At 42.5% G+C, this 26,308-nt stretch overlaps 1 protein-coding gene across 2 annotated transcripts in view; it reads right to left on the bottom strand.

Moving 5' to 3' along the window:
* Positions 1-26,308, bottom strand: part of DYM (dymeclin) — a 218,900-nt gene that overhangs the window by 118,758 nt on the left and 73,834 nt on the right. For both annotated transcript variants that reach the window (XM_066615843.1, XM_066615842.1), the window contains exons 9-11: positions 12,700-12,882; positions 10,187-10,365; positions 8,323-8,448 (exon numbers count right to left, since the gene is read on the bottom strand). In XM_066615843.1, the coding sequence (XP_066471940.1) occupies positions 8,323-8,448; positions 10,187-10,365; positions 12,700-12,882 (488 nt within the window). The remainder of the gene's footprint in view (positions 1-8,322; positions 8,449-10,186; positions 10,366-12,699; positions 12,883-26,308) is intronic.

The following is a 26,308-nucleotide window of genomic DNA, read 5'->3' on the forward strand; positions in this document are numbered from 1 at the left end:
CTCCCTCACCATCCAGAGGGCCAACCGCTTCTCTGGCGGGTTTCCTGCTTCTAACATATTTGAAGAAGCTTTTATTATTCCCCTCAATGTTGCTGGCCACACGTTCCTCATAGTTTCTCTTGGCCTCCCGTATCAACGTCTTAAATTTCTTTTGCCACAGTTTAGTTGTTGGCAACCTTCAGTCTTGAAAGACTATGGTATTGCGCTCTGAAAGGTGGTTCTGGAACAGCGTCTAGTGTGGCTGAAAAGGCCGATTCGGGAGTGACAGTCCCTTCCACATCGGGAGCAAGTGCAGTCTGTCCCTGGTCTGTCTCCCTGGCTATGGGCCTTCCTTCTTGGCCAACAGACTGAGGCCACAGTTTATGTTCCTTTTTATTCTCCTTATTAGGGCAAGACTTCCATTTACGGAAGGAAGCTTCCTTGCCCTTTACGGCCTCTCTAACTTGGCTTTTTAGCCATGCAGGCACCCTCCTTGACTTAGTCGAGCCCTTCTTCCTTTGCGGTATACACTTCTAGACTACCTTGTCTAGAGATGGTCTAGATTGTCATTAAGAAAAGTAACAAATGATTCATATAGACTACGCAAGTTCTCAATTTAATCACAAAAAATAAAAGCAATGGGAAATGTTGTGGATAGAGAAGCATGAATGCAATACAGATATGCCACAGGCTACAGATCTTGCACGGCATTATCATTTAGCCTGCTACTTTACATTTGCCTTGTTTATACACATGTACACCTCTCTGCCGACTGATAATGCTTCATACATCAGACAAAGTGGGTTGTTTTCCAAGACGTCTATGAGACAATAAACCTGCTTCAAGTACCATACAACTCTGGAGTCTCAGTTAAGATTTGCTGGCACTTGGTCAAAACTAAGGACTGCAAAACATTTTCAAGAATGTCCCTTTCCTTCATTTTATGTCATACAACAAGACAAGGTTAACCAAAGAGATTATGGATGTTTCCACACTAACCTTTGTCCTGTGGAATTAACATCCACTCACTTTCTAGACGCTGTCATTGCCAATTAGTTATAATCCAGTGTTTTCTCTTTTATGTAGTTTTCACATCTGATAGTAACTTTTTTTTTTTTGCAATAAAATGCCATTTCAGTTACAGCCTGTTTACTATAAACAGGCAAAATACTATTTAAGTTTTGAAAGGCTACTGTGTTTTTGATTAAAAGTTTCCTCCTTCCAAATTTCAAAGCTAGTTTTCTATGAAAGGGAAAAGAGCAAAAACTGCAAGGAAACCAATAATTAAAACCCCTCCCCAACACAGGGAAGCTATCTAATTAAGGGACAAGCCATTTCCTCTGGCTGCCATTAGAAGAGGCAGAGGTGACTAGCAGTGCCAGATGCAAAGGGAGAGCTGTAAGCCTTTTCCTTCCTCTTCTCACACACCACAGCAGTAGTTCTCAAAACTTTTAGCACTGGAACACACTTTTTAGAATGACAATCTGTCAGGACCCACCAGAAGTCATGGTCAGAACGACACAATCAATTCAGGCTTCAAACCTAAGCTGTGATTAGCCAAATGTCCCATTACACATGCACTTGTGCTGCTATTTTGCATTGCTCGGAATCCAAACATTCCAGCTCAGAAGTCATAGCAGAATGAAGACTTGGATCCTTCCCCAACCACACAGTCCTCCTCCCCCTTTCCAGCATCCCATCTTCCCACCTATTCAGGGCAAAGCACCATGCCTCTCTCTCCCCGACCAGTAGCCCGCTGTGCCCAGCAGCTCTGTACCTGTATTTTCAGCTCTGTATTTTCAACGGCTGTTAAGCTGGGTGCTACATGACCCACCTGAAATTGGCTCGCGACCCATCTAGTTGATCCAGACCCACATTGAGAAATGCCTCATTATAATGAAATAACAGGTTGGAGGCGATCTGGACCCTGGAAGAGGCAGTGGATGGGCACAGGGTATCCCTGCCAGTACACTGCCTCCTCCACTCAGTCACTGCCTGACTCAAGGTTCTCATAAGAACATAAGAGGAACCCTGCTGGATGAGGCCCAGGGCCCATCTAGTCCAGCTTCCTGTATACCACAGCAGCCCACCAGATGCCTTAGAGAGCACACAAGATCACAAGATACAGTAGAACCTCCAAAGTTGACCACCTCTCTATAATGACCACCTCCTTAAGTTGACCTAATTTTCACAGTATGGACAGACACTGCATATACATTATGGAGACCAACCTCTCTATATTGACCACCTCTGTAAGTTGTATCTTGACCACTTCGACCATTGCACAGAGTATTAATTTACCCTCCGTAAGCTGCCCACTGAACGTGATACTGTGGGCCTGTGTTTCGTCTGGTTTGTCCAATCTTAGAAAAGCAAGAAGCCACGCGACAATCCCTCCCCTATGCCTGCTAGCGCATGTGCGAAAGGGTTTTTATAGGTGGGCACACTGCAGATAGCCGACAGACCTGCGCCGGCTGCTGACTGTACCTGGACATGTACCATGCAACATGAGGTTGCTTGTGCATAGTGAAGCCACTATCCTTTCACTTTGGTTCCCATCACCAGTGCATTACTTTACACTTATATTGAAACACAACTGCTATTTTGCTGCCTATTCTCCTGGTTTGGAGAGATCCTTCTGGAGCACTTCACAGTCCCTTCTCGTCTTCACCACTCAGAAAAGTTTAGTGTCATCCACAAACTTGTCCACCTCCCTGCTTATCCCTGTTTCCTGGTCATTTATGAAGATGTTGAAAAGCACCAGTCCCCAGACAGATCCTTGAGGCACTCCACTTTCCACCTTTCTCCACCTTTTTTGTCAATTGCCCTTTGACACCCTCTTTGTCTCCTGGTCCTCAACCAGTTCCCAATCCATGAGTGGACCTATCCTCTTATTCCCTGACTGTGGAGTTTTCTCAACAGCTTTTAGTGAGGGACCGTATCAAACACCTTCCGGCATTTAGGGTGCAATCCTAACCCCTTATGTCAGTGCTTTCCAGCACTGACATAAGGGCAATGCAGCTCCAGGGTAAGGGAACTAACATTCCCTTAATTTGAGGAGGCCTCTGTGAATGATACCTGTGAATGATGCAGCACATGACCCATTGGCACCGCTATGCCAGTGCTGGAAAGCACTGACATAAGGGGTTAGGATTGTACCCTTAGTGAATCTGAGGAAACCCAGTTGAGGCCAGGTAGCCTAAGTAAAAAAGTGCTTTTGGTTTTTTTTGAGCTGTTGGGGCCATGTAACATGCTACGTGCTAGCAAGGGATAACAGGGATAACAGATGCCTATCTGCTATGAAACCAAGTATTTTTTTTAACTTACCATTTTTTTTTAAGCTTATGAATTTTCAGGGGTTTGTTTAAACACTGATTGTGGGCTGTTTATTCTCTGTCTCTTGATATAGATATAGATGATATAAATAGTAAGCATCACAAGAGGATCAAATCTCATTGATATTTGCAACAAAACTTTTAAAAAATCCAATCTAAATAATAACTTATTATTTAGGAGGGGCAGGAGGTCTGGTCTAGAGGGTAGAGCCTCCATTTGCCTGAAGATTAACATCCACAAGGTCGCCAGTTCGAGGCCACCGGCACCATGCGACCTTGAAGCAGCTGGCAAGCTGCAGCTGAGCTGTTCCATCTGCTCGGAGCGTGGGAGGATGGAGGCCAGAATGTTAAACCAGATCGGAGTGTAACATCTTGAATGTGGTGGTTCTTGAAAGAGAGAACCTTCTTTCAATTTGTAAAAATCCCTGCGTGGATTTAATAAGCCTGCCTGTGTAAACCGCCTTGAATAAAGTCTTGAATAAAGACCAAGAAAGGCGGTATATAAATACTGTATATTATATTATATTATTATTATTATAACTTGGCCTTGTATTTGTTGTCCTGGGAGCTAAACATGATAATATTTAAATGCCTTTTCCCCCGTATGTTGACCACCTCCCTATGCTGACCAATTTCCTCCAGTCCCTTGGGTGGTCAACTTAAAGAGGTTCTACTGTACTTGAATCTTGCTGCCACTCCCCTGCATCTGCCATTCTATTTACCCTCGCACCCCCCAATGCAGACACCAGACTGCACTTGAGTTTAACTTGGGCCACTTTATTAAACACAAGTGGCCAATTTTTAACGTATGAAACCTACTGAATACACCTTCCTTCCCTCGCCAGTCTGGGGTAGGTGAAAAAACTGACATCCACAGTCAATTTGGACTCATTCGTGTCCTGGACAGGATGACACTGCAGGGCACTGACAGGATGACACCACAGGACACCTACAGATTTATGTCAGTTGATGACTGCACAGCACTCTGTATAGTTCCTATTTCTACCTTATTGTATAGTTTCTTATGAGAGAAAATTGCCTTCTTTGAGTCCAATGAAGGGCATGGATACACATACGCTTCCCATTAACCCTTGTTTACATAATTTCTTGTTTATAAGGCCCAGGAGAGAGTGGCGGGAGGCCATTCTGAGGGTGGAACGTGCGGAATGGGAAGTAGATCAGGTCTGGAAGGGGAGTGGGATTGGAGGCGACAGTGTGCATTGGATCCTAACCCCCACTCCTGGGCTCTTGTGCACCATGTAAGCATCGGGCTTATACAGGCTACTCAGATTTGCGCTCATGAAATAGCTGGGTCTGATTCAAGTAGCCCATAGTGCAGGAAGAGTTTGACATGGGGTAAGGGGAAAAATATCCCCTTACCAAAGGTGACCTCCAGCCTGCACTTAACCTGAGTTGGATATAGTGCAGACACTGTGGTCTGGCTGTTCCAGAACAGGTTAAGATTGGGCTGCCTCTTCCTCCCAATAATAAGCAACACAGAAGGGGATTGTTGTATTCACATGAAAGACAAGTCCAGTACTTTCCATTCCTTCTCCAGAACAGGAGAAGAATATGGGGGAGAAGGAAGATTTAGAAATGCTAGATGACGTTAACCACAATTATGACTTGGTGGCCAAGGCCAGCGAACAATTTTGGAATGCTAGCTAAGCTGATAGGGCATCTGAAAGTTAAGCAGAGAAGCAAGTGTTGAGGAGAAACTTGTGAAGGAAATGAATTTTCAAAGTATGTTTGATTGGTCTCGGGTAACACAGGCCAACAAACATTTTGCTTCCATAAACGTCACACCAATTCCTGGGTATGTCTGGGGTGCTGATTCAAAAAATGGCATCCGTTTTGCCCTATCAAGTTTAGTTTTGGAGACACGGCATAGCCTCTTTAGTAAATGGTTCAAGCAGCTTCCTCATGAGGAAGCCTACACCATGGTTTCCTCATGAGGAAGCTGCTTGAACCATTCACTAATGAGGCTATGCTATACCTCCAAAACTAGATGTGATAGGGCAAAACGGATGCCATTTTTGAAATCAGCACCCCAAATTCATATCAAACCACCATAAAGTTTGGGAAAAACTTTTCTGACCCTCAATTCTGTAGGCCTGTGTAATTAATGATGCTTAAAGTCTCCCCCTCCCCTCCGCTTTCAGCACAATTACTATTTGCTAGTCATTCAAAACATCTGTTTTCATATGGCATAGCAGGGAATCAACTCATCAAGTAAACATGATTTATTTCCAGGATATTCTGAATAGTATGACTCCCCTTGCCTCAACCTTAAAAATATATGCATTCACATGCATTCAGGACCACAAAAAGTAGCTCCCACTGAGGACAACAGCATCCAGTCAGGATTATTCAGTAGTTTTCATGGTTGCTATCCTCATTATTAATAACAGTGGACTCAACATGGGCACAGGCAGTTGCTTATGTGAAGCCAATAACAGAAAGATCTTGTATTTTTGATCTTCTTTCCAAGGAAACCAAAACCACATTTTATTTTCAAACAAAAATCCTTTAGCCAGACAGGAAAGCTTTTGCGGCTTCCTTGGGGGAGCGCAAGTAAGAGTCAATATAATCAGTGATTTACAAAATGGTACTTACTAAAATTAATCTTAAATATCAATAAATAAGTGCAGGCATAATACCACAAAATGAAAACATGCTCAGACGGACACAGGCAATACAGTTACAAAAGCAGGATGTGCAACTAAGGATGGGACAGGAAGTCAGCCTGATGCAGAATGTCTTCATTAGTTTTATTTTCCTAGTTTCCAACCATAGGACGAAAGCCACTTCCATCCAAAGCTACCAAAACTAATTTGCAAGCCACAGTGTTTGAGAGCCTCCTTCTTACTAGCCCTCTTGAAGAACAGGTATGAGATGAAGTTTAGACTGAAACATGAAATGAATAATTGTATCCTGAATATGCACAACTTTCCCTCCAATATCCCCATCTTCAAGGAAGGCATAACAGTGCATTTTATTGTGCATTCTCCTCTTTCTGAAACCAGACATGGGTGCTGAGCTGATATTTAACCTGAAACTAAAAACTGTGTCCTAAAACACATGTACCAAATTTCACTGCAATATCTTAATGCTCAATGGAGTTATGTAACTGACAAAAAGATACAAATGGAATGCCAAATGGACCCAGGTTACAACCCAGGGTCTCACTTCACCTCACTGAAGTCAATGAATATATATACTAGTAGCAAACTCAGATGGTCAAAAACCTAACAGATTGCAAGGAAACCAGAGTTAACCCCTGGCAGTGCTGCACTGCCAGGGGTTAACCCTGGTTTCCTTGCAATCTGTTAGGTTTCCAAACTGCTGGGACCCCCGTGTGCTATGTTCACCGTATGCAGCTCCCAGAAGTGACTGGCGATGGCATCACTTGGGTTGGGAAGCCTGAAATGCTTCCACAAACATTTCAGGGCCAGAGTGGGTGGAAAGTTTTTCCTACCATGCAGTTTTTGTGCCCTGGAGCTCTTCCCACCACACTGAGCCTCCACTCTCTGTTTGGAGCGGCACCGCATGGTCTCCATGCCAGGGCAGTAGGTAGCCTGTGTCGCCCAGGTAAGTGCCTTGCAATGCCCCAGGGGGTTGCAACACACAGTTTGAGAACCACTAAGGTAGTGGCTTCTAAATACTCAGGGGCCTGCCTAAGTATGCAGAACTGAATAAACATGCAGTTTGGAACTGCTCTGGGATCCTGCACAGACCTTGGAAGCCCAAATGGCAGCTCTCACCAAGAATGCTTTTTATAAGCTTTAGTTGGTTTCATCAGCCATGGCCCTACCTGGAGAAGCTAGATCTAGCCACTGTTATTCATGCACTATTCACATCCAGGTTAGACTATTGTAAACATGGAGATCTCTTTGAGAAAAAGCTCAGAACCTTCAACTGCTCTAGAATACTACTGCCAGATGAGGGCAAGAAGATAAGAGCTTAACAGACTTCTTTTGCAGCGTAACAGATTTCTTTTGTAGCATCCACACTAGGTTACCAATTTATTTTGGGGTCCAATTCAAACAGCTTTACTTGATCTCTAAAGCCCTGAATGAACTGAGACAAAAGTTACCTGAAGGGTCACATTCTCCCATCTCAGCATTCCCAGTCCCCAAGATCTGCAGTGGAAGCCTAGCTCTCTCACCAGGCATTGACAATGATCCAACAGACAGAGTAGTTTCAGTAGCAGCCCCAATACTGTAGAACTCCCTTTCCAGAGAAACCTATACAGTTCCTACACTTGCAGCTTTCAATAAGAAACAAAAAACGTTTTAGTCTGGCAAGGGATTCCCAAATCTGTAATTGCCAGATTAGAATTTACGGGTATTGTTTTAAATGTTTTTGTTACCCTCATCTTTTTTTGGTAAATCACTTTGATCTCTTGGGAAGTGGCATAAAAATTGAGTAAATAAATGAGTAACACAACAGCCACCTTACCCAAATAAGAGCACATAAAACTAAAGGACCATCTTGAAAAATTTCTGTCAAGAATGGTATAAGAGCCCTATGGAGAAACACTATTTAAACTCAAAACAATTCCAAATGCTGAGGAGCACATTGAAACCATAAAACCCAACTAAGCTGAAAACATCCTAACCATTCCACAGATCTTGCCATCAAGAAGTTAAGCTCACCCTTATACAGATGCACCTTTAGAATGAAATCCTACATACCATTATTAGGGAGTTAAGGGCGCAATCCTAACCCCTTATGTCAGTGCTTTCCAGCACTGGCATAGCAGTGCCAATGGGACATGTGCTGCATCCTGCAGTTGGGTGGCACTCACGGAGGCCTCTTCAAATTAAGGGAATGTTTGTTCCCTTACCTCAGAGTTGCATTGCCCTTATGTCAGTGCTGGAAAGCACTGACATAAGGGGTTAGGACTGCACCCTCAGTCTCATGGAACTTACTTCCGAGAAAACATGCATAGGATTATGCTGTTAATTACTTTTTAAAAAATTAATTACTATAGATTATTACTTACCACTTCATGAATGGATCGATTGAAGCTATCATCTTCTGTAAGGATTAACAAAATTATCAGAGCCATGTAAACATGGTGCGAGTTCCTTTCTTCAACATGATAAAGAATCTCAAGAATTGGCAAAACCTAGAAGAGAAAATGTAGGATGCTTTTTATTTTTAAATAAGTTTTTATTCTACCCTTCTGCTCTCACAGGGGTCACCAAGGCAGCATACAACTATTTCTATTTATATACTGTTCCCTCCTGTGAACTCAGAGCAGCTGACAATATGTTTTCAACATATCAGAAAAATATTTATTTTCTTCTCTTCCTACTCCTACTCACAGGGCAGTTGGTGCTTCTATGGCCACTCTGGAAGGGGGGCTGCACAATCCAAGCCTAAAAAGGCATAAGCAGGTGGCAATAGCAATGGTCTAAAACAGCATTTTTCAACTGGTGGTACGTGAGGTGTTGTCCAGTAGTGCAAGATGTCAGGACCAACAAGATGGCTGCGCCTAGGAGGACGAGGCCAGCTGCCCCATAAGTGGAAGTCAGAAGAAGTAGGGGATGGCATCAACTGGCCACTGCTAGAGAGCAAGACCCTGAGGAAGCCAGGCTCTGAACTCTTCCCCCACCATAGCCACTGGAGGCTCTAGCACCTCTCCCTACGGGGGTACTGACCAGGCCCCAGTGCAATGGCCAAGTCACAGGCTCCAGCAGAGCCCTGACTACAGCAACAGCATAAACTACATCCCCGCTGAGAACAAAGCCCAGCCCACAGCCCATCCACGGAGACTCACCCAGGGAGATGAGAGCCAGGAAACTGGACTCTATCCACCTACTTTGAGAACTCGAGAAAGGTACAGGAAGCAATAGTCTTTAAAAAAATTATCTACGCCTACAGCCTTTGGAATTTTAGGTATTGGTGATGCATAAGATAATTAGAACATGAGAAGCAGTATATCAGGAGAAAAAGGTTGAAAAACACTGATCTAGTATATATCAATATATAAAACTTTCCCAGAACAAGAATGTAGATATTTATGTTTTATGTATGTTGTTTATGTAAGCCGCCTTGGGTTCCCAGCAGCAGTGGCAGGAAGGCAGGGTAAAAATGTATTAAAAATTATACAAACAAGCCCTTTACACACTGTCCTGATAATAAGTCCCACTGTACTCAGTATGTACATACTGTATGTCTATTCAGAGGATTGTACAGTATGAATACTAAGAACAAGCAACTATTTTGCAGTGAAATATGGAAGGCTCTATAATACTTCTTCCAATTAGGACACTATTTTTGTTGTTCAATCGGTAAGTCGTGTCTGACTCTGTGATCCCATGGACCACAGCACACCAGGCCTCTCTGTCTACCGCTAACTTCCGGAGTTTGCCCAAATTCATGTTCATTGGCTCGGCGACACTATCTAACCATCTCAGGAGACTGGAGAAGGAAATGGCAACCCATTCCAGTATCCTTGCCAAGAAAACCCTATGAACTTGAGTATCAAAAGGAGACTAATAGGAGACTCTAATTAGGAGAATTAGTAATACACAGCTTGATTTTATTATTATTCAGAATACTTATATGCTGCTTTTTAATTTGATGTATGTTATTCAAAATCAAGTCTCACTGAGATCAACAGGATTTCCTCCCAAGAAAGCATGAGCTTGCAAGCTAACTCTTCCCATAGCCCAAATATTTCTAACTTTTTAAATTCTCATGTCAAAACCAAAGTATAGCAGAAGCATGTCCTAACTCAGCTTGTACTCCAAAACACCACCCACTCTCTCAGCCACAGTACAACATAAAAACCTTGCAATCAAGCCCCCCGCAGGCCAAATATAAAATCAGAGCAGTGGAACATTCAATAAACTACGTACCAGATTTTCCATATCTGTTCGAGCCAACATGTATGTTCGAACATTGGTGTTCTGATGCAGCAGAGTATACAAAAGGAGGGTCGCTTGATCAGAGTTCTGCTGTTCACACAAAGCGGTATACAGACTGTTAAAATTAATCTGGAAAGCATGAGGATTTGGTGAAGGAAGTGTTGTGTTATCTAAAAAGGGGGGGGGGAGAAAACCAAGAACAATGTTTTAATTATTCACCACAATGGTTCTATGCACTTCTTCCCATGAGCCCCAATAAAGTCAGTTAGTCTTCAAGGTTAGATCAGAGATTCCTAGAAAGCTCCTTATATCTGCTGTTTACGTAAGACAGAATAAATGCAGGCCTAATTCTCCACATCCCTCACCACCATCCTCTCTAGATGAGAGGTGTCCAAAGTTTTTGGCAGGAGGGCCGCATCATCTCTCTGATACTGGGTCAGGGGAAAAAAGAATTAATTTACATTTAAAATTTCAATAAATTTACATAAATGAATATATTCAAGATGGCACTTATATGAATGAACGAAGGTCTTGCAATCGCTCAAGGCCTATAAAAGGCCTTGCACAGAGCAAGGCCGGCCTTTCCTTTGCTGCCACTGCTGAATCACAGACGTGAAACAGCAAGCAGCGGAAGGAGCCCTCGTTCTACAGCTCACGCGAAAGGTTAAACAATCACGCTGAAAGCAGTTGTGTTGGGCCAGTGTGGGCTCCAGCAAGTCTCCAGAGGCTCACTGGAGACTGGGGGCTCTCTGTGGACTGGATTGGGGGTCCTTGAGGACAGCAAATGGCCCCCGGGGTGGGGTTTGGGAACCTCTGCTGTAGACCAGGGGTCTCCAAACTTTTTGGTCAGAGGACCACATCAAATATCTGATGTGCTGTGGAGGGCTGGGAAAAAAATTTAAATATAAAATTTAACTAAATAAATTAGAGATGGAACTTAGATGAGTGAATAAATAAATGAATGGGCTCATTCATTCAACCTCTCTGGCCCTCAGAACACCCTCCAGACGCAATCAGAGCACAGTTCTGGTCATGTTCAGTTGACTGGGCCAGAGGCTTTCAGGGGATAAGAAGTTGGCCGCAGGCTAGAAAGAGGCTTGCTGCTGGCCGCATCTGGCCCCCAGGCCGGGGTTTGGAGACCCCTGCTCTAAACTATAAGAAAGAAGTATGACTGGGTCACAGCGTAGTGATGGGGCACATTCTGCTCGTAACAGGGCTGCATGGATTCTCCACGGAAAAGATTTAAAGTAGTAAGCCAGGAAAAGCCTCACACCTTGGAGAGTTGCTATCAGTCAGAATATACACTTTTAGGTTAGAAAAACTCAGGTCAGGGTCAAACCCCATATAATCTTAGAAAATACATATTACCAGAATTGCATCTGCCAAGTTTAATGAAAATATGGGGGCAGACAGAGCATGTCAGGGAGAACTGATGGAGCGGAGGGACAGGTTTTCGCATTTGCCAATTCCTCCCTGCATGCACACACACACACACACCCGTTTTCCCCTTACCTGGGCTTAATTTCTATTTTGGAGCCTAGCTGGGGAAAGCCCTATTAACAAGGGGAGGGGAAAACTGACAGAGAGATTAGTGAGTAGAGGAAGGATTAAGGACCTTCCCACATGCCAACCCTCTGCAGTTGCCTTGTTGTTGTTGGCATCCATCAGTCTTGGAAGACTATGGTATCGCGCTCTGAATGGTGGTTCTGGAACAGAGTGTCCTCTCCAGTGCGCGAAGCCTGGGTAAAGCAGGTATGGAGGATAGACTGTTACCCATGCAGCAAATCCCCCCTCTCCACGTCGCTGAAATGGTCCAATGGAAAGGCAGAGGCCAATACGGTTGGTTCCAGCGGCGTCGCAGGAGTTGCCAGAATGTGACTGTGTTCAGCCATGAACTGCCTCAGGGACTCCGGCTCTGGATTTTGCCTCGAGGTTGACTCCTGAAGCCTTTTCCATAACTGGATGTAGCCACAAGGCAGTGGAGGTTTGGGATCAGAGTTTTCCTTCTCTCAGATGAGCTGCCTTCCCAGGCTGACGAGTCCCATCTACCCGGTGGCTGTTTAGTCGCCTCTTATGACAAGTACAGCCAAACTGAGGGCCTATTCTTATCCTCAGCCCCCAGGGGATAAGCCCCTGCAGTTGCCTTGCAAGACAGATAAAAGGTTGAGAACCCTGACAGTCTCCCTGTAACATGTTGTTCTTCAATAGAAGGCAGTGTGTATACATTTATAGGAGTAACTGAAGTTACACAGTATGCAACAGAACCATTATCTTGGAGCATTTGCATCTAAATTCAGCTCTGCAGATGCTTTTGAGCCCTTTTTGATCCTCACATGACTATGAATTAAGTTTGTTATATCCTATTTTATAGAAGGAAACCTGATACCTTTGTGACGGAGGCAGGAGCTAAACACAGGGCTCTCGTGTTCAATCCAGAGCAGTATAAACCATTTGATCATTGTGAGAAGGATAGCTTATTTTTTTTTTCCTAAAGAGGAACATACCTTGTGTGTTCTTGAAAGACATAATGGCTTGTCTGTAAGGGTTTGGTGCATCTGGAGCATCAGTCAGATTTGCCAGCACAAGTAGCAACAGAAGACTTTGATTAGCTAAAGGTGAAGACTCATCCTGCTGAGGAGTCCGCTTGCTTCCCACACCTCCTAATGTGAACACTGTCCATAGGCCAGCTAAATGCAAGAGGGGGAAATCTGTTTTAGCTGGGTTTCCCAGGTAGGTTTAGGTTTCTCAACATTCAAACACTGAAGCACTACTTTGCTTGAGCAGATTACGACTTTGATTGCAACTCCTCTATACCTCTCACTGATCAATAATAATCCAAAGTCAAAACTGAAACTATGCCAGAATTGAGAATTTGACTCACCCAACTATGTAATTTAAAACAGACAAGTCTGTGTTGTCTGGCAAAGTTTCCACAGCTTTAATGCAATTTAATAGTATTGTGGTACAGTGCCACTCTCTGCCAATAACAAAGAGATAGAAAAAACATGTGCAAATCCTCTTGTGTTGGTGCAACACAGCTAGACACTACACGTAATAAACAGAGAAGCTGAGAATAAACAGAGAAGCTTCAGCACAAGACATTTGCACTGCATAATTTATTCTGGTGCAGCTGCTTATGCAAAACTGATACAGCAAGAAAACAGGGAATGATAGGATTAGGATATATAGGGTTACACATCTTACCCGTCAACCAAGAATCAGGACTAGCCTTGGTGGAACACAAAAATTAAGAACATAAGAAGAGCCTTGCTGGATTAGGCTAAAGGCTCATCAAGTCCATTTTCCACAGTGACTAACAACACACCTCTGGGAAGCCCACAAGTAGGAAGCAACTGATAAATTGATTGTGAAGGATAAGACGGTAAGAACAGTCTTACTGGATCAAACCAAAGGTCCCTCTTGTTCAGAAGTTTTCAACACCAGCAGCAAAAAACCGTAAGCCAGATACAAAGTGGACAGCTATTCTGATGTGTGTCCAGGATCCAATACTTTGACACATTTTGAAACACATGGAAGTTTCATTTAGCTGTCATGTCAAATAGTGCTGATAGATGTACCTGCTATGTACTTGTGATTTACCCAATGTTTTTAAAAGCCATCTTAGGCTTCCCTCACATGCACAGTATGCAGTGCAGAAGCTGCTTCTGCTTGGTACCATACAGTGTGACTAAAGCTAGATATAGCTAATATCTATGTGAGCCATTAATTAAATGGCAGTGAGTCATTAATTAAATGCATAAAACTCTGGATTCTCCTCTCCTTCTCATCACTTAGCCACATCATGGTCCTTCTGTAGCCTTCTGAAAACAGGAGCTGAAGGTGCCGGACTGCTCTCATTCCCCTGTAATTCAAACACTGGCAGATGCAATTGTAGCACCACCCCATTTGGTATGTGGGAGCTCACAGCTGTTGAAGATAGGCAGATGGGAGCCTGAATGCAAGACCGGACTCTGAGCTCCATGTAAGCCACGAAAAATACACACTATTATACCCAATGCCAGTTACATCCACAGTAGAGTAACTCATTCTCCATCCAGGTGGTTTAAAGAATAGGATCAAAACTAGCAACACCCACCCAATAACATCACAAACAGCAGACAAGGGCGCATAGCTCACATCCAAGTTATGCAGCACGAGGCCATTATCACTATACCTATGGAACTACAAGCATACAGGAAAAAGAAAAAAATGTTCTAATGCACACCCTGGACTCTCAAAAACTTATTTCTGCAGCTGCAATGGGGGTGATGGAGGTACAAAGACAAAATCATCCTGCACAGGTAAATGAGGAGCCTATCATGGAGAAGCGGAAAAGCTCAAACTATGAATGTGGGCACACCAAAAAACAACATATTAAAAGCATTTTTATCTGACCTTCCACAGGCTGCTCAAGGTGGCTCACATACAGTAAGTATGAGGTGAGAATACCAGGTGATCCAGGTAAGCAACAAATTCTAAACTTCAAGTGAATTCTCTCTATGCACTGGGCATGAGAATGAAAAGCACAGGAAGCCCTGGCTAGGGACATCAAACAGGTCCCATGACACTATAGGCCAAATTCTCTCTCTCTCTCTCTCTCTCTCTCTCTCTCTCTCTCTCTCTCAAACACACAATTTTTTTACTTTGCCTTTTGGACCATAGGTTTCCAAGGTAGCTTAATGCTTTATTCGTAGCTAAAAGAAGATGTAACACAATAAAACTGTGAATTATATATGTTATTCAACACACTTTTTAAAAAGGCTTATGAGATTTGGAAGTTGAGTAGTAGTTGTCCTAGTGCACAATTTCCCTAAATATAAATTAACACAAATTATTAGGATTGAGGTATTACCTACTCTACCTTTAGGGTAATATTGCATTTTGAAAGGAAATTTTTTTATAAAAAGATCTAATCGTGTTTTTTAGGAAGGTCAATCACCATTTCATTAAACAATTAATTCTATATATGCTATCTCAAACTCCTTGGAGGAAGGAAGGTTACAAATGTAACAACAATGAATACATTATTCTTATTCTTGAAACAGCAGTACTATTTTGTTACACTGTGAAAAACTAACAATGCTGTAGCAAATGCATCTAACATCCTGCTATATTAAAGCTAAATAAATTGTTTATTATAAAACAAGGTCCTGAAATTCTACTTATTAATCACAGATGCAAGAACAACGTAGTTGACTAGGTGGTCTACCAACATATTAAAACACCTTTGGAATTTATAGAATTCTATAAAGCATACCCATTGTCCCACAGTCCGTCTCACAAAAATAAGATAATCCTGGCACTACGTTCTCTATATACAAATTCATAACTGTTCCAATTTTGCTTAAGATCCCTGTGGAGCAAAAGTAAGGTTACCCAGATACGAAAAAGTGTGTGCACACTCTCCCACATCCTTCCTGACAAAAACTTGGGTTGCAAAGTCTGTTTTGGAGGGGCAACAGGGCACCCTCCTGATAATTGCCCATTTGCATCTGCCCTCCCAACCAGGAGGAAATAACTGGCGATGACATCTGATGGTACTTCCAATAGGTGGGACATGCAAAGTGGTACACAAATATTGAGAAATACAGCTCTAGAACATTGCTTTGTTTTCTTAGACTCCAACCCTGAATGTTTAATAATAATAATAATAATAATAATAATAATAATAATAATAATAATAATAATAATAATAATAATAATAATAATAATGGTATTTATATACCGCCTTTCTTGGTTGTCAGATTTCTCCTCAGACTTTATTCAAGGCGGTTTACATAGGCAGGCTATTTAAATCCCCGTAGGGATTTTTACAATTGAAAGAAGGTTCTATCTTTCAAGAACCGCAACATTCAGATATTTCTTTCTGATCTGGTTTCACATGCTGGCCTCCATCCTCCCACGCTCAGAGCAGATGGAATAACTCGGCTCAGCTTGTCAGCTGCTTCAAAGTCGCACGGTGCCGGTGGCATTGAACTGGCGACCTGCGGGTGTTATCTTCAGGCAGACGGAGGCTCTACCCTCTAGGCCAGACCTCCTGCCCTGTTTAGCATGGACAGTGGGAACATAGTCTACCAGGATATATCTCCCTCTCAATCCTGGACCCCCTCCCAGAAGCCCCACTTTTCACTTCTTGGAAAACAATTTCCTTTAACCACTGGGGGAGTGAGCCTGATCCCTCCTTTAGGGTCAGAGAAGGGAAGGGTAGCCTTTTGGCAATCGTTGCCACCTCCCTTAACGTCAAGCAGACTGGTTGAGGATTCCAGATTACAGTCATCAGGGTAGGCCCCTACCTTGCTAGTTCCCCCTCCTCTGGTCCATCCCGTCTGCACAGGGGTGCTTGATTTGGGGGAAAGGGTTGCCAGTCCTCATATTTTTTCCTGTAATGCTAGGTGTACAGTGAAGGTTTGGTCTACTGCTGGATGGCACTCTCTCTCGGCTGATTCTCATTCCTCACCTGCATGGCACTGGAAAGAGGCGAATGGACGGAGAAGTGCACACAGCCCTATCTCAGGGCCTCAACAAGTGCTGCCAAGTGCAGGGCCTTTTAAACCTATTCCATCAACCCAATGACCAGAAGTGGCTCTGTCAAGACCTCCCTGTGCTGCCTGTTGCTGTGTCCCTGTCCTGTGTCTTGCTCTCTCTAACCTGAAAGTGAGCAGTGATGTGCACGCTCTTGGACTGGGTAAAGAGAAAGATGCCCAGCTATGAATTTTAGAGCAACTTCCACTCTGGGCCCCTGCACTCACCTCCCCTCCCCTCATAAAATCAACCTCTGGCCCCACTGAGGAGAGGAAAAGGAAGAAAGAGTGCAGGGAAGGAGTAAAAGAAAAATTGCGCAAAAAATTAACATAGCATAACACAAAGCAGCTGCAAGTTAAACTGGCAGGGCTCAAGAGAGGATAGTAAAACAACAACAACAAAAAAAACCTTGTGACCTGATCATGAGGCAGGGCTGGTCTGGGAAGAAGAAGATGCCCCCTCTCAGTGAGAGAGTCAAATTGCAAGCTGGCTCTGTCCCTGACCTGGTAGGGGCAGCCCCCAAAAACTTAAAATGCTCTTCTTCCACGACCAGAAAGCCAAGGTCTTCCCTGCTCATACTCTTAGCCGTTTCACTGCACCAGCTCTCACAGCTTTAATAACAGCAAAATGAAACTGCATCCTAATTATTTTAAGTACCAGGACCAATAATTTATGTACATTATGAAGAATTATTATTGTCAAACTGAAGGAGAAAAGCCTTGACTTGAGGATATGTCATATCAGTGCAATAAGACCAGTACCATGATCACACTGTTGAAACCACTGCTTTTGGTAAATTCCAGCATATGCTCAATATGACCTGCATCAGCGAATATGGTATTCAGTGTGGTTTCCAAACTGTGGGTCACAACCCGCCATTGGGTTGCAACCTGATTTTTTGTTGTTCGCGAGCAGGTGCCAACTGTGGCACGGCAAGGCATTCTGGGGTGCCACCCAGCCGCTGCACCTATTAAAGTAGGTTGTGGAGCTAAAGAAGATTGGAAAGCACTACAGTAAGACATAAGAGAAGGATGCTGGTATCATGTAATCTATGCCATTCTCAAGTGGACCTACAAGCCCACACCTGCATTTGCATTCTTTTAGTTCGGAACACACTTCAGTAGCAGAGCAAAACGTATGATAGTTCTTTAGACCTGTTCAGTCCAATTTTTTCCCTGACTCAGAGAATGCCCAGGAGAGCTCCTCATTCCGTTTACCTCCTTCTCTCCCCTATTAAAAGCATTCTTTCAGTTATATGCACATTTATTGAGTTTTAAGTAATTAGCTCAATTAAACCTAATTTGATTAAGATTTCTTTGATCAGGCAACTGCCATAATTTTTACCAAGATCACAGTGACTACAAACATGCGTCACAGGCAGGTATACTGTACACTACGCCAACAAAGTCAATTTGTCCATCAGATTTAAACCTCTCTGGTGCTTAAAAGTGCATGGGCTCTGTTGGCATGGCAACTGACAAGAGCCCCAAATGTGTCAAGAAAGCAGCTTACATTTTCTGCCATATTCCAGGTACTGCAATTACGAGGCTTGATGGAATGTAAATTATTGTTCTCAAATATTTAGGCGTAAGAAAATGCTGTAGCCCCAGTGCAGACACACTTAAGATTTAGATAATAAGTCTTCAAAAACTGACACACCACCACGGTGCATTTAAGAAACTTCCTAAATTTTCCAACCGTATTTTACAAGCTGTGTGTACCATTAAGAGTTCAAGCTTAATCCACTGAGTGACATTTGTCTGAGCTAATTAACCAATGCTAATTTGCAATACAGGACAACTAAAACTACTTATGAAAGCACCATTTCTGGGCAGCATGAAGTCTGGCAATATAAAATCAAGGCTTTTTCCCCCCTTAGTATTTGCAGATTAGCTTCTAAGATATTAGCACATGACAAGTTTTCAAGCAAGACAGACTGAATGTAAATGCATTTACGACAGAAGCCTTCAAATAGCAAACAAATATTAGCAAAGCTTCACCAAGCAAATCACAAGACTGAGGGAATGATGACGAGCAGCCCCGTGTCCTTTTGGTGGAAAAAATGAGAGTAAGAAACCGATTATTTAGTCTCCTTTGACAGTTCCCTCCATTATTATCTTAAGACTATGGATGGTTGCAGAATTGCTCTACTTACCAAGGAGATGAACCATTAAAAATCTGGATTCATTTCCAGTTCCAGTTCACCAGTATTAAGTTATCTAGTTCTGGTTCACTGTGGAGATACTTTCCATGCATATACTGACATCAAATCCACAACTGACTAAAACCTGGACATTAATACTGCTGGTTTTTTGTTTTTTTTAATGTGCCATCCCCCTACACTGAGGGCTGCTAACAGCATGATGCACTCTTGGGTTCTGGTTACCAGGGTTCCGGTTCTCATTCCTTTTATTATGTAAATTGCATTGTGCAAAAGAGAGCGACTAAGATGATTACGGGGCTGGGGCACCTTCCTTATGAGGAAAGGCTACGTTTGGGCCTCTTCAGCCTAGAAAAGAGATGCCTGAGGGGGGACATGATTTGAGACATACAAAATTATGCAGGGGATGGACAGAGTGGATAGGGAGATGCTCTTTACACTCTCACATAATACCAGAACCAGGGGACATCCACTAAAATTGAGTGTTGGGCGGGTTAGGACAGACAAAAGAAAATATTTCTTTACTCAGCGTGTGGTCGGTCTGTGGAACTCCTTGCCACAGGATGTGGTGATGGCGTCTAGCCTAGACGCCTTTAAAAGGGGATTGGACAAGTTTCTGGAGGAAAAATCCATTATGGGGTACAAGCCATGATGTGTATGCGCAACCTCCTGATTTTAGAAATGGGTTATGTCAGAATGCCAGATGCAAGGGAGGGCACCAGGATGAGGTCTCTTGTTATCTGGTGTGCTCCCTGGGGCATTTGGTGGGCCACTGTGAGATACAGGAAGCTGGACTAGATGGCCTATGGCCTGATCCAGTGGGGCTGTTCTTATGTTCTTATGTGAACTTTCTGTTCAACTGCATAACAATAATAGTATATAATGATTCTATTCTGGAAGGATGGTCTCCTCCAGTAATGGCTAGAGGGAAGAAGTTTCAGATCCACCCATCCAGGGACACCTCTGGCAAAGATTCTTTCAAATCTGACTGAAATTGCTAAATACCCTCCCACCCCCCACACACACTTTCCAACTAAGCTTCCTTTCCTCTGCCATGCACCTATATAACCTGGTTATCTTTCCTTTTAAATGTTATTTCCCTTAGGGTTTTAGCTTTTTGTTCAAAAACCACCATTAACTTCACAAAACAGAAAAAAAAGAGTACATGGCTTTGGATGAATTGCAGCAAGGAGGAGCAGGATGGATGGATGGATGGACACACACACACACAAGAAGTTTCCTTCCTCAGCCTGCCATGGTGAGGACTTGTTGCTGGACAACAGCATATGGGCAGAAAATTCTGGAGGACTATACGTCTATGGCACCTGGAGGCCTATAGGTCCTAAGCCCTGTCAACTAATCTTTTGAGCGGCTTCCCCTTTCTTTTCAAACAGCTTATGGAAAACAATTTATCCAAATACAGTTGTAGCAGAGTCCTCACCACTAACAGAATCTCCAGAGTGTCAGTCTTTTTATTTATTTTTGAAACATTCACATACACCCTTATGTGTAAGGGTTAGTTCAGGTTCAAGGCAACCAAGAGATTTTTGTTTCAGATTTGAGTTTTGAGAGCTCTGTGAAAAGCTCTCTGAATTGATTTTGGGTTCAGATTTGAGTTAGTTAGTTGGCAACCTTCAGTCTCGAAAGACTATGGTATCGCGCTCTGAAAGGTGGTTCTGGAACAGCGTCTAGTGTGGCTGAAAAGGCCAATTCGGGAGTGACAATCCCTTCCACACTGGGAGCAAGTGCAGTCTGTCCCTGGTCTGTCTCCCTGGCTATGGGCCTTCCGTACTGTTCAACTTTTCCATATTAATAAGGAATCACTTGTAGACCTTCAGCCCTGTCTTATGTACACTTACTCAGAAATTAAATCCAGAATATTCAATTACGTTTACTTCCAGGTAAGTATGCATAAGTTTGCAGTCTTAATTAGGCTGGAAATATGCCTAGTGTTAAGGTCTCAAGTTATACGAGGCTTGCTGGGATGAAACAGGAATGAAGACCTCCCTTTAAAAAACAAGTAATCAATCATCACCTCTGTTTCTGGCACTGATCTGAAGTCCTTTTTTATTTTTCTCATTAGACATTCAGCTTTAGGAAGAGTTTGTGTAATTCATAAGGTTGCATTCTGCGTTGTGAACGCCGGTTAGTCCTCATAAAGGTAATATTTATTGCTCTTGTAAGCTTTATTAGAATTGATCTAGAAAGAGTTTAATTTTTAGGGCAAGATAAAAGCCAAACCCAAATATTTCATAGAAGTCATTTGAAAACTCTTTCCAAAGGTCCTCTAGTTGGTCAACAGAATCTTATATGATTTGAATTTGGGCAAACCAAGTGCATCTTGAGGACAACCGGATTGGAGAAAAGAAAATGAAGGTGTATTTTTACTTTTTTGGTCATATATAATTGGCTAAGAGATGACAGTGTATTATACAGACCACATCCATAAGTCCTATGTTTAAATTGAAGCTTAGCCACAGCTTGTTCAGCAAGACAGAGCTGATGGGGAAGTCTCAACCTCAGTCCCTCATAATGGCAGTAATAATTACCTTCCCAATATAATTTACAACCCAGCAGAATAGAGAAGCAGAAAATGTGGTCAAAAGTACAGGTTGAGTTTCAGTATACAGATAAACGTTGAGATAAAACCTCGGGTGAAAAATCTGTGGATAATTAGGTTATAGCTATAGAGCCATTTCCAGTGGTACTTCCAATAATATGCCATTGACAAAGAATTCCTGTTAACCGAAATCAGACATGAAACAGACTACTTTTGTTAAGAATAACAGCTCACCTAGTCTCAGCTCTTTTTTTACACTTTTAAAAATAAGTGTTTCAGTTTTAATGGATCTATCTAGTTTGTGTGTGTGCAAAACACACACACACACACACACACACACACACACACACACACACAGAGCGCTTACAATTATATACAACTTTTTTAATTGTCTGGCAACCACTTTAAAAATACCACTACCAGGTTTTCTGACTACATTAACAGCTTGTTTTTCACTAGGAATATTTACAAATTTTGTAGAAAAAAATGTTCCCTACACTTATTCCTAAAGTACATGTAGGATTTATATAATTGTCAGTTTTCATGCAAAATAGTTAATAAATTGATATCGCTGCCAAGCTGCTTGAATCTCACATCCTCTGCCTTGCAAGCTGCATCCAGAGTCAGAGTAGAAAGCTGACAGGGTGAGTTAAGATAGCAAGGTCTTGTGACCAACCCCTGTACATCGCTGGCACCAGCAAGGCTAGACCAAGGCTCCAGCCTCTGAGCCTTGGCATGACTGCTTCCTGACTGACTGGACATATTTGCAAAGCAGCCAACTCTGCGCCGTGTTGTCTCTCTTTAGCTCAGTCAGTTCCTTTTACCCTTGTAATCACATTTGCCGAAACGGGTTGTTTGTCCAGTCACTTTTAACACATAATTCCAGGCTCCATAATTTTAAACACCCATATCCTCCAATATTTAATGGCATCTTTGTTATTAGGATGATATTTGACCAAACTGCATTTCTTTAAGTTCAGCTGCCCGATAGCAAAATTTTCCCAGAAGAAAATATGTAACAGCCTTGACAGGAAGATTTACATTTACAGAGCCAGTTCTAACTCATGCCCATCTTTTCCAACATAAAGACGTGCACCCTCAGATTCATGCATTTTTACCTAGTTTCAAATAACTTACAAGATTTATCATATGTCTCGTGAATGAAACCTCTACTCAAGTCAATCTTTCCAGTGAAGAGACAAAAAAAAAAATTCACACTAGGAGTATAGGATATTGTACTACTACAGAGGCCCACTATCAGGCTGATAACACTGTACGGACAAACCCAATTTCTAAACCAAATAAATTCAAAATCTACATTCATGCAAATGCGTTCATTTTGCAATAATAAAAGTAGTTGCTGAAACTGCTTCCATTGTTTCATCTCTGCCAAATTGTATTGGCAACCTTCAGTCTCGAAAGACTATGGTATCGCGCTCTGAAAGGTGGTTCTGGCACAGCGTCTAGTGTGGCTGAAAAGGCCAATCCGGGAGTGACAATCCCTTCCACACCGGGAGCAAGTGCAGTCTGTCCCTGCTCTGTCTCCCTGGCTATGGGCCTTCCTTCTTTGCCTCTTAGCCTCAGACTGTTGGCAAAGTGTCTCTTCAAACTGGGAAAGGCCATGCTGCACAGCCTGCCTCCAAGCGGGCCGCTCAGAGGCCAGGGTTTCCCACTTGTTGAGGTCCATCCCTAAGGCCTTCAGATCCCTCTTGCAGATGTCCTTGTATCGCAGCTGTGGTCTACCTGTAGGGCGCTTTCCTTGCACGAGTTCTGCCAAAACAGTTACCCAAATCACCACCAGTACCACCCCAAACAAAAGCCCCTGCTGCATACTATCATCATATCCCTTCTTGACAAAATGAAACAGGCAACGGCCTAGCTACTTGAAAGTCTGAGCAAAGAAATACAGCTGCCTGGAGATATGAGCAGAGGTTTCTTTTTGTATCACATTCAGTTGTAATGTAAGAAATAATACCAGTACTATTTCCAATATGGGTAGGGCATTTTTACATGGAAGGAGGATTATAACTGTTCTATGTACAGGGGAGGAGCAGGGGATTTACCTGAAACAGGGCAGGACTGAGACAGTAATTTTATATACAATCACAGCTGTATTACTTTGAGGGGGTGCTCTGGCTTTGACCATTTTTACTATCTCCCATGCCTTTGGAAACTGGTTTTGTCCATCCATCTCCGTTCCAAAATCAGTTTGTTTTCATAGTTGTTGCTAAAGAGGCATCTTGGGTATACCTAGGCCAGGCAACAATAAGGAATACGGGAAAGGCAAGTTGTCCATCAAAACTATAGCAAAGAGGGGAATACATTATGACCAACATGTGGCCCACCAGTCTACAGTACCCTGGAAATGGTTCCTCTAGTCATTGCTTTGCTCTGAAAGGACACAGGTAGTATAGTTGAATTGTTACTGTCTGAAGCTGCAGACACACACTTGAAGTTATTCTACCAAAAACATGAACAAGAATTCTGAAAGTTTTCCCCCCAGTTTGTCTCCCAACAACAAAGTTACACCAAAAACATCAGCACTAATTTTACATGTTGAGCTCTAACTGCAAATTTCAATTTGAAAGCTTCCATCTGCAATGGATGGCAAATGCCTGTTCTAAAGCCTACTTAAATTTTCAAGTCTTAAACCCACTAATTTTTGGTTCAAGATGTACTCATAACACTACATCTTTCCAAGGATCACATATTCCATAAATACAGCTCTTTAGTTTTCAGTTGGGCAAACTTTCTGGTACCTCAAGATGCTGCTGAAAACATGCCATAAGATTATGAGACTATCAGAAATAAAAAATTTAATGCCAAAATAGATGTAGGCAACTACGACTAAGAACAAAGCCAGATGGGATATACAGCTATGGAAACAACACTTTACATCAAATTTGGGGTCATTGTATTCTCTCCCAATGGCAGCTGTTAAGCCGCATACATTTCTTTTTACACAAACACATGCGCGCATGCACACACTTTGATTTTCTACTGAACAAAAATGAAATACTACTTCCTAAATACCTAACAACTATATACACATTGGTTACAAAAGGCAACACACCAAAAACATACCTGAAGTGACACAGGGTATGTTTTAGAGCAGTGGTTCCCAAGCTGGTGGGTCACGACGCAGTGGGGGACAGGAAGCAAAGCATTCCCCCTTAAGAGGAGTGCCCTGCAGATGGCAGTGATGTGATCCCCAGGACTGTGCCGCTGCCAGGGATGAAGGGATATTTTCTGTACTCACCTCTGCCAAGGAAGGCCTCTTGGGGGTTGCGGGGAGCCTGTGGGTGCCTCCATAGGGCTCCTCAGGACTCCAAAGGTGTAAAACAAAAGCAATTGGAAGCCACTCCTAGTTTTCGCCATGAAACCAGAAGTGCCCATTTTTTGTTATTTTTAGATGTTTGGAGGTGCGGGGAGCTTGCAGAGGGCTCCCGGACCCCCCAGGACTCTAGTGCTGGCTGCAGGTAAGTAAAAAAACCTCCTGTCCCTGGTAACAGCATGATCCTGGGAATCATGTTGCTGCCTTAGCCCCTCTCCTGCACACACTCACCTTGGGTCTCAAACTCCCAAGGAGTTTGAAAGCCAAGGCACTAGTCAGAATAAAATATATCTACATGGCTACGGTGGTGGCACACAGCACAGATTCACGTTTTTAGTACAAAATCCTGCAATATGTCTAAATACCGTATTGTTTTTAAAATATGTTCATAGCCATTTCGGTTGTGCAGAAAAGTTTTACCATCTGGAGAAACAGCATCTGCTTTAAAAAAAAAAGGAAGAAGACAGAAAGATTTTCATGGGACAGAATTGGAGAGGTACATCATTCTTATTTTTAGGTACATCTGTTCTTTCTCTCCAAACCTGTTCATCTATACCATTTCTCCTTTCTCTCCTACACAATTTCAGCACCCAACCAAAAAACTTGCAAACGTGCAAATATATAACACGCAGCAAGTTCCTTTTTCAGAATTCTGCAATATGAAGAGTGAATTTTCATTGTTCTCTCTTTGCTCTATATTCACATTATTTCTGTCATTAAAGGTCTATGCGACCTCATGACTTAAGAGTGACCTAAAGGCAGACATTTTTAGTTTGACTTGCTGAAAGGCTTATAAACATCTGGAAGTTGGCAGTTGCATCAATCAGACAAGAACTTACAGTCTTCTGGGAAAAGGATAGTCTAGCTGTTCTTGCAAAAACTACTACTGTTTTGATGGGTGGTGAAATTATGGATTGAGAAACTGGAGAATTTCCTGGAAAACCATAGAACTTATAAGTTGCTAACTGATAAGATTCATTAGGACTGTCTGGAAACAGTGCTCCTTAACTTTGGTTCAATTTAAAATCATTTGATCAACACACAATGTACATGCTCCTTTGTTCAAGAGTATCTGTGAATCATTGGTCTTGAAAATGAGTAAGATTTCTTTTTAAGTTTTCTTTTTATAAAAAAAGATTTCTTTTTATAAAAAATAATTAGCATTTATGTATCACTTTTGAGCAAGCAAAGCACAATGAGGTAATTACTGATCATTATTTTTAAGGGTTCTCCTTCCATAAAATATACTGACCTGATTCAATGTTTGCCAAATAAACCACTAAATGTTCTCTCTCTCTCTATGTAATTACCTGCTGGAGTCTTACCTTGGTGCAAGGAGTCACCTATTTCATCAAATAGGCAATGAAAGAATCTCAAGAACTGCTTTTAGTGGGACAACTTACAGGACTGAGAATAGGACTGTAATTAAAGATGAAAGATACTAGCTAAGTTATTTTTTATTATTATGACATTTGCATCCTACTCTTCCTCCAAAGAATTCAAGGTGGCATGCATGGCCATTACTCCATTTAATCC

The sequence above is a fragment of the Tiliqua scincoides genome, chromosome 2 (genome assembly GCF_035046505.1).
Source record: "Tiliqua scincoides isolate rTilSci1 chromosome 2, rTilSci1.hap2, whole genome shotgun sequence".
NCBI lineage: Eukaryota > Metazoa > Chordata > Lepidosauria > Squamata > Scincidae > Tiliqua > Tiliqua scincoides.